Below are 14,437 nucleotides of genomic sequence, written 5' to 3'. Positions count from 1 at the left end.
TTCATTTTATAAAATGCCAAAGAATAGCACTGAGTAAAAGAAGAGTTAACCTACTCCTTCAGACAAGACAGAAGGGAAGAAGACTATGGTAAATGACAACTCAAAGATCTTTTCAAGTATATAAGAGGGAAAGTGAAGAGAACTCACAGTACATTTGAACATCTTATCAGGAGTATAAACAGTGGTAAGAATTATAGGGACTAGAGTTTAGGAGATGGGTAAAGCGTGTGTGTATTGTTTTGGGAAATTACTTGCATAATGATTATGATGGCATAGTGACAATTAGGAAGTTATTGCAAATAACTTATATGAGAAATAATGAAAAACAGAACTATGACTGTAGAGGTAGGGATTTTTTTTTTTTTTTTTTTAGATATATACTGAGGTGGCAGGAAAAAGATTAGCTAACATTGGATATAGTGGTAGCAGAGATTTGGTGTGGCAGTGAAGGAGAAGGGGAACAGATCTGAGTCAGGGGAATTATGGGCTCAGTTTTGAAAAAGTTAGATATGAAGTGCTTGTAGGATATCCCAAGAGAAATGTCCAGTTGGCTTAGAATGTGAGTGTGGATTTCAAAGCCATCTATTTATGTAGGTATAAATGAAGCACCAGAAATGAACAAGATAAATCTGTAGAGGTAGGAGTGAATATCAAAGGTGAGAAGGAAAAACAACCCAGAATTGAATGCCATGGAAACATTTAAGGGAAGAAGCAAGGACCCAGACGAAGGGACTCTTAAAGTAGAAGTTGAAGAGTAGATGGCTTAAAAAAGGGAAGTGTGGTCAACAGTACATGTGTGTCAGAGTAGTCTTGACTTCAAACTGCGTTTTGGATTTGACAACTAGGGGGTCATTAGTAACCCATATGGGATCACTTTTAGTGGAGGATTCCTAACTAGCTAGTCTGGGTGACCTAGTTATGTTACATTGGATTGAGGAGTGACTATGAGGTGAGGAAATAGGATAGTAAGTACAGGCAGTGATACCAGAGAAGGTTGAACTTAGATCTGTAGGTTCAGTATCTACATTCAGATTAATACAACTTTTACACAGTACTCTTCTACTTCATTATAAAGGTGATATATATGTATGGTAGTGAAATTTAGAAAGAATGAAAGAATGGAAAACTCTCATAATCCTACATCTAGTTCATATATTTGTAAATTTTAAAATGTCTTTTTTTCTCATCTTGTAGTCCCTTCTTATTTCAAAGGAGTTCATGAAAAAAATAAAGGAGTTCATTAAAATAGGAAAATTATTTTGAGTGTGTATTTCTTTGAATATAAATTATGTATATGTCAAAAGAAAATACTACCTTTGTTGGGTTTGCAGACTTACTATAAAGGCCCAGGCCCAGAGTGAAAATATTTCAGGCTTTGAGGGCCATAATATCTCTGGTAAAATGACTCAACTCTGCTGTTGTAGCTTGAAAACAGCCATGGACCATACAAAAATTAATGGGTGTGGCTGTGTTCCAATAAAGCTTTATTTACAAAGACAGAGTAGGTCAGATTTGGCCTGAGGGTGTTAGTTTGCTGAGCAGTGCTTTATATATTTCAAAAAGAATAACTTTTAATATTCTCTCATTTTCTATATTCAGTTTTTTTTTAGCACATAATTTTATGCTTTATTTGTATAATCAAGGATCTGTGAATTCTCATCCTTCAGATATTCAGGTAAGATTTAAGTTCTATATTTTACAGAGTTTTAAAATCTCTTTTACATTGAATAAATGTTTTCCTAATACAACAGAGTGAATTCATAGGGGATATATTTAAGGATCCATTTATTGCCTCGTTGCCCTCATTATTAGCTTTTCCTGAAGTCTTGGTAAATTAAAGACAAACTAGATGGACTAAGGCTTCCACTCTGCATAGAAAACAGGCACCATTTAATTAATTAATTAGCTGATATTTTGTTGAATAAATGAATATAAGTTAAAGACTAATGAAAACAAACACAAATATTGAACACAAAATCATATTTTAAACCTTTTCTTTTTTTATTTTTTAAGACTTTTTTTTAATTGTTATATTAATCACCATACATTACATCATTAGTTTTTGAGGTAGTGTTCCATGATTCATTGTTTGCATATAACACCCAGTGCTTCCATGCAGTACGTGCCCTCTTTAATACCCATCCCAGGGGTAAACCCCCCATGGGGCTAACCCATCCCCCCATGGCCCTCCCCTAGAGAACCCTCAGTTTGTTTCTCAGAGTCCATCGTCTCTCATGGTTCGTCTCCCCCTCCGATTTCCCCCTCTTCATTCTTCCCTTACTGCTATCTTCTTCTTCTTCTTTTTTGTTTTTTTTAACATATAATGTATTATTTGTTTCAGAATTACAGGTCTGTGATTCAACAGTCTTACACAATTCACAGCGCTCACCATAGCACATACCCTCCCCAATGTCCATCACCCAGCCGCCCCATCCATCCCAACCCCCCACTACCCCAGCAACCCTCAGTTTGTTTCCTGAGATTAAGAATCCCTCATATCCGTGAGGTCATATGATACATGTCTTTCTCTGATTGACTTACTTCGCTCAGCATAACACCCTCCAGTTCCATCCACGGCATTGCAAATGGCAAGATTTCATTCCTTTTGGTGGCTGCATATTATTCCATTGTATATATGTATATATACAACATCTTCTTTATCCATTCATCTGTCGATGGACATCTTGGCTCTTTCCACAGTTTGGCTGTTGTGGACCTTGCTGCTATAAACATCGGACTGCACATACCCCTTCAAATCCATACATTTATATGTTTGGGGTAAATACCCAGTAGTGCAATTGCTGGATCATAGGGTAGCTCTATTTTCAACTTTTTGAGGAACCTCTGTACTGTTTGCCAGAATGGCTGCACCAGCTTGCATTCCCAGCAACAGTGTAGGAGGGTTCCCCTTTCTCCACATCCCTGCCAACATCTGTCATTTCCAGACTTGTTAATTTGAGGCATTCTGACTGGTGTGAGGTGATATCTCATTGAGATTTTGATTTGGATTTCCCTGATGCCAAGCGATGTTGAGCACTTTTTCATGTGTCTGTTGGCCATTTGGATGTCTTCTTTGGAAAAATGTCTGTTCATGTCTTCTGCCCATTTCTTAATTGGATCATTTGTTCTTTGGGTGTTGAGTTTCATAAGTTCTTTATAGATTTTGGATACTAGCCCTTTATCTGATCTGTCATTTGCAAATATCTTCTCCCATTCTGTCAGTTGTCTTTTGGTTTTGTTGACTGTTTCTTTTGTTGTGCAAAAGCTTTTTATCTTGATGAAGTCCCAATAGTTCATTTTTGCCCTTGCTTCCCTTGCCTTTGGCGATGTTTCTAGGGAGAAGTTGCTGCAGCTGAGGTCGAAGAGGTAGCTGCCTGTGTTCTCCTTTAGGATTTTGATGGACTCCTGTCTCACATTGAGGTCTTTCAACCATTTGGAGTCTATTTTTGTGTGTGGTGTAAGGAAATGGTCCAGCTTCATTCTTCTGCATGTGGCTGTCCAATTTTCCCAACACCATTTGTTGAAGAGACTGTCTTTTTTCCATTGGACATTCTTTCCTGCTTTGTTGAAGATTAGTTGACCATAGAATTGAGGGTCCATTTCTGGGCTCTCTATTCTGTTCCAGTGATCTATGTGTCTGTTTTTGTGCCAGTACCATACTGTCTTGATGATGACAGCTTTGTAATAGAGCTGAAATTCCGGAATTGTGATGCTGCCAACTTTGCTTTTCTTTTTCAACATTCCTCTGGCTCTTCGGGGTCTTTTCTGGTTCCATACAAATTTTAGGATTATTTGTTCCATTGCTTTGAAAAAAGTGGATGGTATTTTGATAGGGATTGCATTGAATGTGTAGATTGCTCTAGGTAGCATTGACATCTTCACAATATTTGTTCTTCCAATCAGTGAGCATGGAACGTTTTTCCATTCCTTTGTGTCTTCCTCAATTTCTTTCATGAATATTTCATAGTTTTCTGAGTACAGATCCTTTGCCTCTTTGGTTAGATTCATTCCTAGGTATCTTATGGTATTGGGTGCAAGTGTAAATGGTATTGACTCCTTAATTTCTCTTTCTTCTGTCTTGTTGGCGTATAGGAATGCCACTGATTTCTGTGCATTGGTTTTCTATCCTGCCACTTTACTGAATTCCTGTATGAGTCTAGCAGTTTTGGGGTGGAGTCTTTTGGGTTTCCCACATAAAGTATCATATCTGCAAAGAGTGAGAGTTTGACTTCTTCTTTGGTGATTTGGATGCCCTTTCTTTCTTTTTGTTGTCTGATTGCTGTGGCTAGGACTTCTAATACTATGTTGAATAGCAGTGGTGATAGTGGACATCCCTGCCGCATTCCTAACCTTAGGGGGGAAGCTCTCAGTTTTTCCCCACTGAGAATGATATTCCCTGTGGGTTTTTCATAGATGGCTTTTATGATATTGAGGTATGTACCCTCTTTCCCTATACTCTGAAGAGTTTTGATCAGGAAAGGAAGCTGTGCTTTGTCAAATGCTTTTTCTGCATCTACGGAGAGGATTGTATGGTTCTTGTTCTTTCTTTTGTTAATGTATTGTATCACGTGGATTGATTTGCGGATGTTGAACCAACCTTGCAGCCCAGGGATAAATCCCACTTGGTCGTGGTGAATAATCCTTTTAATGTACTGTTGGATCCTATTGGCTAGTGTTTTGGTGAGAATTTTTGCATCCATGTTCATCAGGGATATTGGTCTGTAATTCTCCTTTTGGATGGGGTCTTTGTCTGGTTTTGGGATCAAGGTAATGGTGGCCACATAAAACGAGTTGGGAATTTTTCCTTCCATTTCTATTTTTTGGAACAGTTTCAGAAGAATGGGTATTAATTCTTCTTGAAATGTTTGGTAGATTTCCCCTGGGAAGCCATCTGGCCCTGGGCTTTTGTTCGTTGGGAGATTTTTGATGACTGCTTCCATTTCCTTAGTGGCTATACGTCTGTTCAGGTTTTCTATTTCTTCCAGGTTCAGTTTTGGTATTTGATACATCTCTAGGAATGCATGCATTTCTTCCAGGTTATCTAATTTGCTGGCATAGAGTTGCTCATAATATGTTCTTATAATTGCTTGTATTTCTTTGGTGTTGGTTGTGATCTCTCTTCTTTCATTCATGATTTTGTGGATTTGGGTCATTTCTCTTTTCTTTTTGATAAGTGGCCAGGGGTTTATCAATCTTGTTAATTCTTTCAAAGAACCAGCTCCTAGTTTTGTTGATCTGTTCTACTGTTCTTTTGGTTTCTATTTCATTGATTTCTGCTCTGATCTTTATAATTTCTGTTCTCCTGCTGGGTTTAGGCTTTATTTGCTGTTCTTTCTCCAGCTCCTTTAGGTGTAGGGTTAGGTTGTGTATTTGAGACCTTTCTTGTTTCTTGAGAAAGGCTTGTGTTGCTATATACTTTCCTCTTAGGACTGCCTTTCCTGCATCCCAAAGATTTTGAACAGTTGTGTTTTCATTTTCATTGGTTTCCATGAAGTTTTTTAATTCTTCTTTAATTTCCTGGTTGACCCGTTCATTCTTTAGTAGGATGCTCTTTAGCCTCCATGTATTTGAGCTCTTTCCGACTTTCCTCTTGTGATTGAGTTCTAGTTTCAAAGCTTTGTTGTCTGAAAATATGCAGGGAATGATCCCAATCTTTTGGTACCAGTTGAGACCTGATTTGTGACCTAGGATATGATCTATTCTGGAGAATGTTCCATGGGCACTAGAGAAGAATGTGTATTCTGTTGCTTTGGGATGGAATGTTCTGAATATGTCTGTGAAGTCCATTTGGTCCAGTGTGTCATTTAAAGTCTTTATTTCCTTGTTGATCTTTTGATTGGATGATATGTCAATTTCAGTGAGGCGGGTGTTAAAGTCCCCCAGTATTATTGTATTGTTGTCGATGTGTTTCTTTGCTTTTGTTATTAATTGGCTTATATAATTGGCTGTTCCCATGTTAGGGGCATAGATATTTACAATTGTTAGATCTTCTTGTTGGATAGACCCTTTAAGTAGGATATAGTGTCCTTCCTCATCTCTTATTATAATCTTTGGTTTAAAATCTAATTTGTGTGATGTAAGTATTGCCACCCCAACTTTCATTCGGTGTCCATTAGCATGGTAAATGGTTTTCCACCCCCTCACTTTCAATCTGCGGGTGTCTCTCGGTCTAAAATGAGTCTCTTGTGGACTCTGAAAAACAAACTGAGGGGTCTAGAGGGGAGGGGGGTGGAAGATGGGTTAGCCTGGTGATGGGTATTAAAGAGGGCACGTTCTGCATGGAGGAGTGGGTGTTATATGCCAACAATGAATCATGGAACACTACATCAAAAACTAATGATGTAATGTATGGTGATTAACCTAACATAAAAAAAAAAAGAGTCTCTTGCAGACAGCATATTGATGGGTCTTGTTTTTTTATTCAGTCTGATAGCCTGTGTCTTTTGATTGGGGCATTTAGCCCATTTACATTCAGGGTAACTATTGAAAAATATGAATTTAGTGCCATTGTATTGCCTGTAAGGTGACTGTTACTTTATATTGTCTGTGTTCCTTTCTAGTCTATGTTGCTCTTAGGCTCTCTCTTTGCTTAGAGGACCCCTTTCAATATTTCTTGTAGGGCTGGTTTCGTGTTTGCAAATTCCTTTAGTTTTTGTTTGTCCTGGAAGCTTTTTATCTCTCCTTCTATATTCAATGACAGCCTTGCTGGATATAGTATTCTTGGCTGCATATTTTTCTCATTTAGTGCTCTGAAGATATCATGCCAGTCCCTTCTGGCCTGCCAGGTCTCTGTGGATAGGTCTGTTGCCAATCTAATGTTTCTACCATTGTAGGTTACAGATCTCTTGTCCTGAGCTGCTTTCAGGATTTTCTCTTTGTCTCTGTGACTTGGAAGTTTTACTATTAGATGTTGGGGCATTGACCTATTTTTATTGATTTTGAGAGGGGTTCTCTGTGCCTCCTGGATTTTGATGCCTGTTTCCTTCCCCAGATTAGGGAAGTTCTCTGCTATAATTTGCTCCAATATACCTTCTGCCCCTCTCTCTCTTTCTTCTTCTTCTGGGATCTCAATTACTCTAATATTGTTTTGTCTTATGGTATTGCTTATCTCTCGAATTGTGCCCTCGTGATCCAGTAGGTGTTTATCTCTCTTTTTCTCAGCTTCTTTATTTTCCATCATTTGGTCTTCTATATCACTGATTCTCTCTTCTGCCTCATTTATCCTAGCAGTTAGAGCCTCCATTTTTGATTGCAGCTCATTAATAGACTTTTTAATTTCGACTTGGTTAGATTTTAGTTTCTTTATTTCTCCAGAAAGGGTTTCTCTAATATCTTCCATGCTTTTTTCAAGCCCAACTAGTATCTTTAAAATCATCATTCTGAACTCTAGTTCCAACATCTTACTAATGTCCGTATTGATTAGGTCCCTGGCAGTTGGTACTGCCTCTTGGTCTTTTTTTTTGAGGTGTTTTTTTTCCATAGTGTCATTTTGTCCAGAGGAGGATAGATGAATGAGAGAACAAAATGCTAACAGGGTAACAACGTCCTCAGAAAAATATACACTAAACAAATCAGAAGAGACCTGAGACCAGGGGAAAAGATATGGAAAGAAAAAAGAAAAAGAAAAAGATAGAAACAAACAAACAAAAAACAGAATATGATCAAATATGATGAGGCTGGTGCATAGATCCATGCCACATACTATATTTTGGGCGTATTTTGTTCTGTTAGAAGAAAGTGCCTCCCAAAATTTTAAAGAAAGAAATACATATATGTACAAAAATAAGGGTTGATACGATGAAGGGATGGAATATGACTGTAAAGATGAAAAGTATAAAAGATTTTATAAAAGGAAATGAGAAGATAAGAAGTTGGTTGAAAAAAGAAAGAAGAGGATTAAAAAAAAAAGGGAGAGAATGTGATCAGGCAGGAGACTAGAACAAAGCCATACACTAGAGATTTAGGGTATATTTTGGTTTGTTAGAATAAACTGTATCTCAAAATTTTAAAGAGAGAACAACTTATATATATACCAAAAATAAGGTTAACTACTATGAAGGGATAGAATATGACTCTAAAAATGAAAAATCAAAAAGATTTTTTAAAAAAGGGATTGATAAGTTGTTGGTTGAAAAAGGGAAAAAGAAAAATTCAAAAAAAAAAAAAGGAAGTTAAAAAAATTAACTTTGAAAGACTAAAGAATCATGGTAAAAAAGCCATGAATTCTATGTGCTGCAGTATTCCCATAGTGCTGGAGTTCTGCTGTTCTCATTGATGGGTAAACTTGGTCTTGGCTGGCTGTTCTTGCTGATCTCTGGAGGAGAGGCCTGTTGCTGTGGTTCCCAAATGTCTTTGCGGGAGGCAGAATTGCCCCGCCCTTGGCTGGGCGGGCTAAGTAATCTGTCGGCTTTGCTCTCTGGAGCTTTTGTTCCCTGCAAGCTTTCAGTACAGCTTTGGAGGACGAGAGTGAAAATGGCGGCCTCCCAGTCTCTGCCCCGGAGAATCGGAGAACTTGGGGCCCTGCTCCTCAGTGAGCCCCCAGAGAAAAGCAGTCTATCACTCCCGTTTCCCTGGTCTCTGGCCACAGTCCTTGCTCACCTGGCCTGTGACGGGGCTTTTCTATCTCTGGCACCCGACTCGGTGTGGAGTCTCCAAACCCAGCAGATCCCTGCAGTGCGCTCCCGTGCCTCTCCTCCTGGGGGAGGAAGGGGAGTCTCCCTGGGTATGCTGCTTGTTGGGTCCCTGCTGGAGGAGCAGTGGCCCAACTGTGCCCCGGATTACGATTTATGGCAACCCTGAGCTGAGAGCCCGCGCCTCGGCTCCGTCTCTGCAGCCGGCTTCCCTGCTCAGATACCTGGGGACTCTGCTGCACTCAGACACCCCCTGTCTTTCTGTGACCCCGAGGGTCCTGAGATCACACTGTCCCAGCAAGAGTTCCACCCCTGCTAGCCACTGGAGCGACGTCCTTCAGCAGAGCCAACTTCTAAAAGTTCCGATTTTGTGCTCCGCTGCTCTATCACTTGCCAGAAGTGGCAGTTGGAGGCCTCCCCCTCGCCTCGGATTCACTTCTCCGCACGTCCTACCTTCCAGAAAGTCGTGGCTTTTCTGTTGAGAGAGTTGCTGCTATTCTTTCCTTCGATCTCCTGTTGAGTTCATAGGTGTTCAGAATGGTTTGATCCCTATCTAGCTGAATTCCTGGAACTAGATGAAATTTAGGTCTCCTACTCCTCCACCATCTTGCTCCTAAACCTTTTCTTTTTTAACCCCCATCCCATCTATCAATAAATCTTATTGACCCTACCCTTTAAATTAGATAGCCAGATCCACCCTCTTCCTCTGTCTGTATCCTAATAACATTCTTTTCCAAGTAAATGCTTAGATTACTGCTATAACTTCATGAATAATTTCCTTTTTTCTATACCTTGCCCATCCCTTTAGTCAGTTTACATGACCAACCAGATCAATCCTATTAAAGCCTAGACACATTGTGTTGTTTCTGTGCTCAGAACCCTCTATGGTATGACCTCCTGTTGTTCACAAAGTGAAAGCCAACGTCATTTCAATATCCTACAGCCTTTATACAATCTGGTCCTCTTTACCTGACTGACCTCATTTCCTGTTACTGTCTACCTTGCTCATTTTAAATTGCTCTCTTACTCTTAGTACTCTCTTACTTTATCTGTTTTGTTTTTCTTTATGGTGGTTATCAATATATGATGTGCCATATATTTTATCTATTTTCTGTTTCACCAGTGCAAAATAAACTTTATGAAGGCAGGGTTTTTATTTTAGTCTTTTTTATTCCCTGATGTATGCCCAGTGCCTAGAAAAATGCCTGACGTATAGTTAGCATAACAGAAATTTGTTGAAAGATTGAATTTGGACACCATGTTCCTTCACTTTTATTGGCTAGAGCTATCAGTTTCCTTTTCTTGCTCCTTCTTCCTTCCCTTAGTTCTATTATAAAGCAGTGTGTTAATTAGAAATCTTACATTGGTTTCCACCAAAATTTATAGCACTACTGAATCTTGGAAATTACATAATCTTCTCCCTGTGATGATGTCTGCTATATCTCTAGCTACTGTGATTAGAGACCAAACTTTGTATGATTTCAGTTCTTTAAAATTTCTTGTCTTGCTTCATGGCCCAGAATATGGTTTCATTTTTGTAAATATTCCATGTTTTTTAAAAAGAAAGTACATTCTACAGTTTTTATTCTGCCTATATTAGGTTGCTAACATGCTGTTCAGATCTTCTGTAGATTCTGAATGCTTGATTTATCAGACAGAAATGTATCTTTTACTATGATTATGCATTTCTCAATTTTTATTATTTTTTAAATTTTGAGCTTATATATTTTGAAGCTATCTAGTAAGTGAATACAAATTTGGAATATTTATATCTTCCTGATCAGCTGAAACTCTTTTCATTATGAAATGTCCCTCTTTATCACTTGGTAATGCTTCTTGCCTTAAAGTCTTCATTTCTTGTATTAGTATAGTTTCAGAAACATCCTTTTGGTTTGTGTTGATATGGTGTATCGTTTTCTAGTTCTTTAATCTTCCTGTGTCCTTAAATTTTAGATTTTTTTAGTAGAATATGAGATTTTCTCTGAAACCCAGATTCATAATCTTTGTCTTTCAATTGATGAACTAAATTTATATATTAGAAAGCAATTTAACCAAAAATATGAGATAACACTTTGAAGCAGAGTATAAAATAATAATTCCAAATATTAATCAGAAGAGTAGTTAATATAGTAAAAGTGACAAATATAGGGAAACTTTTCCTGAATGTCACTTTATCCATACTGATATATAAACCATGTGGCCTGTGAAAATATTTGGAAAGTTCTAACAAGTATAAAAATAAGAAATCATTAGAAAGTTTGTCAATCCTAAATAACGACTTCACTTTTTTTCGTTCCTAGGCTCAGTGCTACTACCAGGGGCATATTGAAGGACATCCGAACTCTGTTGTCACACTCAGCACGTGCTCTGGATTGAGGTTATTTATTTTCTGTCACTGATATGTGAACATTGTAGTTAATGATATTTGGCTGCAGTGAATTTCTCATTTTTATATTAAGTTTGGGGCTGGAAGAGGATTCCCATGTGAGATAATGCAATGATATCCTCCTCTGAACATTTTTCTTCTCTTGTATCTCCTCACTTCCTTGCTGGCCAGAGACATTTCTAACCTCCTTGAAGGTTTAGATTTCCTAGTCTCCTTGCTCTATATCTTGTTTTTTTGTTTTTTGTTTTTTTTTAGCTACAGAAATGACAACTGAATGTAAATGACTACAGCAAGTTGGAGGAACTGTTTAGGATAGCTTATTTTTTCAGCAAATGGATATGTTTGGTACCTACCATGTGTCACCTACTGGCCTAGTGTTTGGAGTTATAAAGATAAATAAAAATAAACAAGGCGTACTTTTTCTCAAGGAAAATCACCTTCAGGGAGCGGAGGCAAATTCTATATAAACAAATAATTATTAATATAGTACTCATATTTTTCTAATAATATCAATGTCTTAAATGATAACAATTGTAGGGTTACTTCCTTAGTGCCTAGAATTTTCCATCCTGTGAGGAAATTCTTCATCCTCATTTTTGTAGTATAGGATCCTTATTTTAACAAATAAATAAGTGTTCCTCGGTGCTTGTTACATGGAACTCTATAGTTTGTTTTTTGGGAAGTAGCCACTTGAACCAGAGCCAGAGCCAGAGAAAAATAGTTATAAAAGTTGTTTAATCTTTAAAATCTTGCTTTTAATTTCTTATTCAGACTGTGTGCATAAAGAAGATTAATAAATGCTTTTTCAAAATTACTGCTAAATTTTATTTTTATAAATAAAATTTTACTTATTACATATACTTTTGTTATATAGGCAATGTGATCATTTTTCAAAAGCAGTGCCAACCAGAGAGAAAGTCATTAAGATTTCTATTTACTTTTGCTCTCATTAAGTCAGTGACTTGGAGAACAGGGAATTCCTCAATCACTGTAATGCTGTATACTTATATACCTCGCAACTGATTACATAATTTCTGCTGCCTTTATATCTATAGAGAGAATCAAATTGAAAGTGAATTTTGTGGATTGCAGGAGATATTTTGTCTCTTCAGAATTATTTCCATAATGTAAAGAGTTTGGGTCAAAATACTGAGCTCAAAAAACTAGTGTATATTCAATGTTCTTTATCCTCTTTCTCCTTCTTCTTTTGGATTCTGTCAGTTTTATAATAGAGAATTGATTAAAAGCACTTACAGTTTTATTCTTAATTTTACAGAGGAATACTGCAATTTGAAAATATTTCTTATGGAATCGAGCCTCTGGAATCTGCAATTGAATTTCAACATCTTCTTTATAAATTAAGGAGTAGAAACAGTGAACTTGAAGATCTTACTGAAGATAACCAAGGCATAGAACAAAACCCAGTGGACTATAACATTTTTATAAGTGAAAAGGTGAGTTTGTGTATGTTTTATTACCATTTTCAGGGCAATTATTGTCCTTACTTAATTTATGTATAAGAAAATTATATGAACATGTTGTATAACTGTAGCAAATATTCTTTCCTTCAGAACATCCTCATCTTTTCTTAATGTTACAATTTCCTTTGAACCATATATGGCCTTCTCCTTGCATCAATTGATCATCTACTTTTTTATGATAAATTTTTATTCTAATTCTTATTTTGTTACATACTTAAAACTTTCTAAAAACTAGTGTATACTCAATGTAAATTTAAGAAACTAAATTCCTGCTTTTGTGTCTGTATTCCTGGAAATTATTTAAATGCCAGTATTTTTTTTCAGCTGTAGTCAAATTTTATTCTTTCTGTATCTAAAGCTCAGCATAGGGGCACCTGTGTGGCTCTGTCGTTAAGTGTCTGTCTTTGGCTCAGGTCATGATCCCAGGGTCCTGGGATTGAGCTCCACATGGTGCTCCCCACTCTGCGGGAAGCCTGCTTCTCCCTCTCCCGCTCCCCTCTGCTTGTGTCTTCTCTGGCTGTCTCTCTCTCTGTCAAATAAATAAAAAAATCTTAAAAAAAAAAAAAAGCTCAGCATATCTTCTTTTGATTCAGGGGGATTTTTTTTTATTAGTTATTGGGGTAGAATTTAGTGATTCATCAGTTGCATATAACACCCAGTGCTCATTCCATCAAGTGCCATCCTTAATGCCCATCACCCAATTACCCCTTCCCCCCACACACCTCCCCTCAGCAACCCTCAGTTTGTTTCCATTTAAGAGTCTCTTATGGTTTGCCTCCCTCTCTATTTTCATCTTATTTTGTTTTTCCTTCCTTCCCCTATGTTCATCTGTTTTGTTTCTTAAATTCCATATATGAGTGAAATCAATTTGTCTTTCTCTGACTTATTTCACTTAGCATAATACCCTCTAGTTCCATCCATGTCATTGCAAATGGCAAGATTTCATTCTTTTTGAGGGCTGAGTAGTATTCCGTTGTATATATATACCACATCTTCTTTATCCATTCATCAGTCAGTGGACATCTGGACTCTTTCCATAGTTCGGCTATTGTGGACATTGCTGCTTTAAACATTGGGGTGCATGTGCCCCTTTAAATCACTATGTTTGTATACATTGGATGCAATTGCTGGGTCATAGGGTATCTCTATTTTTAACTTTTTGAGGAACCTCTGTACTGTTTTCTGGAATGGCTGCAGCCATTTGCATTCCCACCAACAGTGTAAGAGGGTTCCCATTCTCTGCATCCTCGTCAACATCTGTTGTTTCCTGACTTGTTCATTTTAGCCATTCTGACTGGTGTGAGGTGGTATCTCATTGTAGTTTTGATTTGTATTTCCCTGATGCCAAGTGATGTTGAGCATTGTTTCATATGTCTGTTGGCCATTTGTATGTCTTCTTTGGAGAAATGTCTGTTCATGTCTTCTGCCCATTTCTTGTTTCTGGGTGTTGAGTTTGATAAGTTCTTTATAGATTTTGGATACTAGCCCTTTATCTGATAAGACATTTGAAAATATCTTCTCCCATTCCATAAGTTGCCTTTTTAGCTTTGTTTACTGTTTCTTTTGCTGTGCAAAAGCTTTTTGTCTTCATGAAATCCCAGTAGTTCATCTTTGCTTTTACTTCTCTTGCCTTTGGAGACATGTCTAGTGAGGAGTTGCTGCGGCTGAGGCCTAAGAAGTTGCTGCCTGTGTTCTACTCTAGGATTTTGATGGATTCCTGTCTCACATTTAGGTGTTTCATCCATTTTGAGTCTACTTTTATATATGCTTTAAGAAAATGGTTCAGTTTCATTCTTCTGCATGGAATATATTTTTCCGTCCTTTCACTTTCAGTCTATATCTATCTTTAGGCCTCCAATGAGTCTTTTATGGGCAGCATAGTTGGGTCTTATTTTTATAATCCATTCCCTTATCCTGTGCCTTTTGATTGAAGCATTTAG

General features: G+C 37.4%; 1 protein-coding gene across 1 annotated transcript in view; it reads left to right on the top strand.

The window, feature by feature from the left end:
* Positions 1 to 14,437, top strand: part of LOC118009944 (disintegrin and metalloproteinase domain-containing protein 32-like) — a 196,519-nt gene that overhangs the window by 24,785 nt on the left and 157,297 nt on the right. Inside the window, exons 4-6 of the mRNA XM_035003988.1 lie at positions 1,600 to 1,675; positions 10,931 to 11,007; positions 12,293 to 12,470. Coding sequence (XP_034859879.1) covers positions 1,600 to 1,675; positions 10,931 to 11,007; positions 12,293 to 12,470 — 331 coding nt within the window. The remainder of the gene's footprint in view (positions 1 to 1,599; positions 1,676 to 10,930; positions 11,008 to 12,292; positions 12,471 to 14,437) is intronic.

This window comes from Mirounga leonina, unplaced genomic scaffold, assembly GCF_011800145.1.
Source record: "Mirounga leonina isolate KUSES-001 unplaced genomic scaffold, KU_Mleo_1.0 Mir_128, whole genome shotgun sequence".
NCBI classification, from domain to species: domain Eukaryota; kingdom Metazoa; phylum Chordata; class Mammalia; order Carnivora; family Phocidae; genus Mirounga; species Mirounga leonina.
This window is presented reverse-complemented; position numbering and strand designations above follow the sequence as displayed.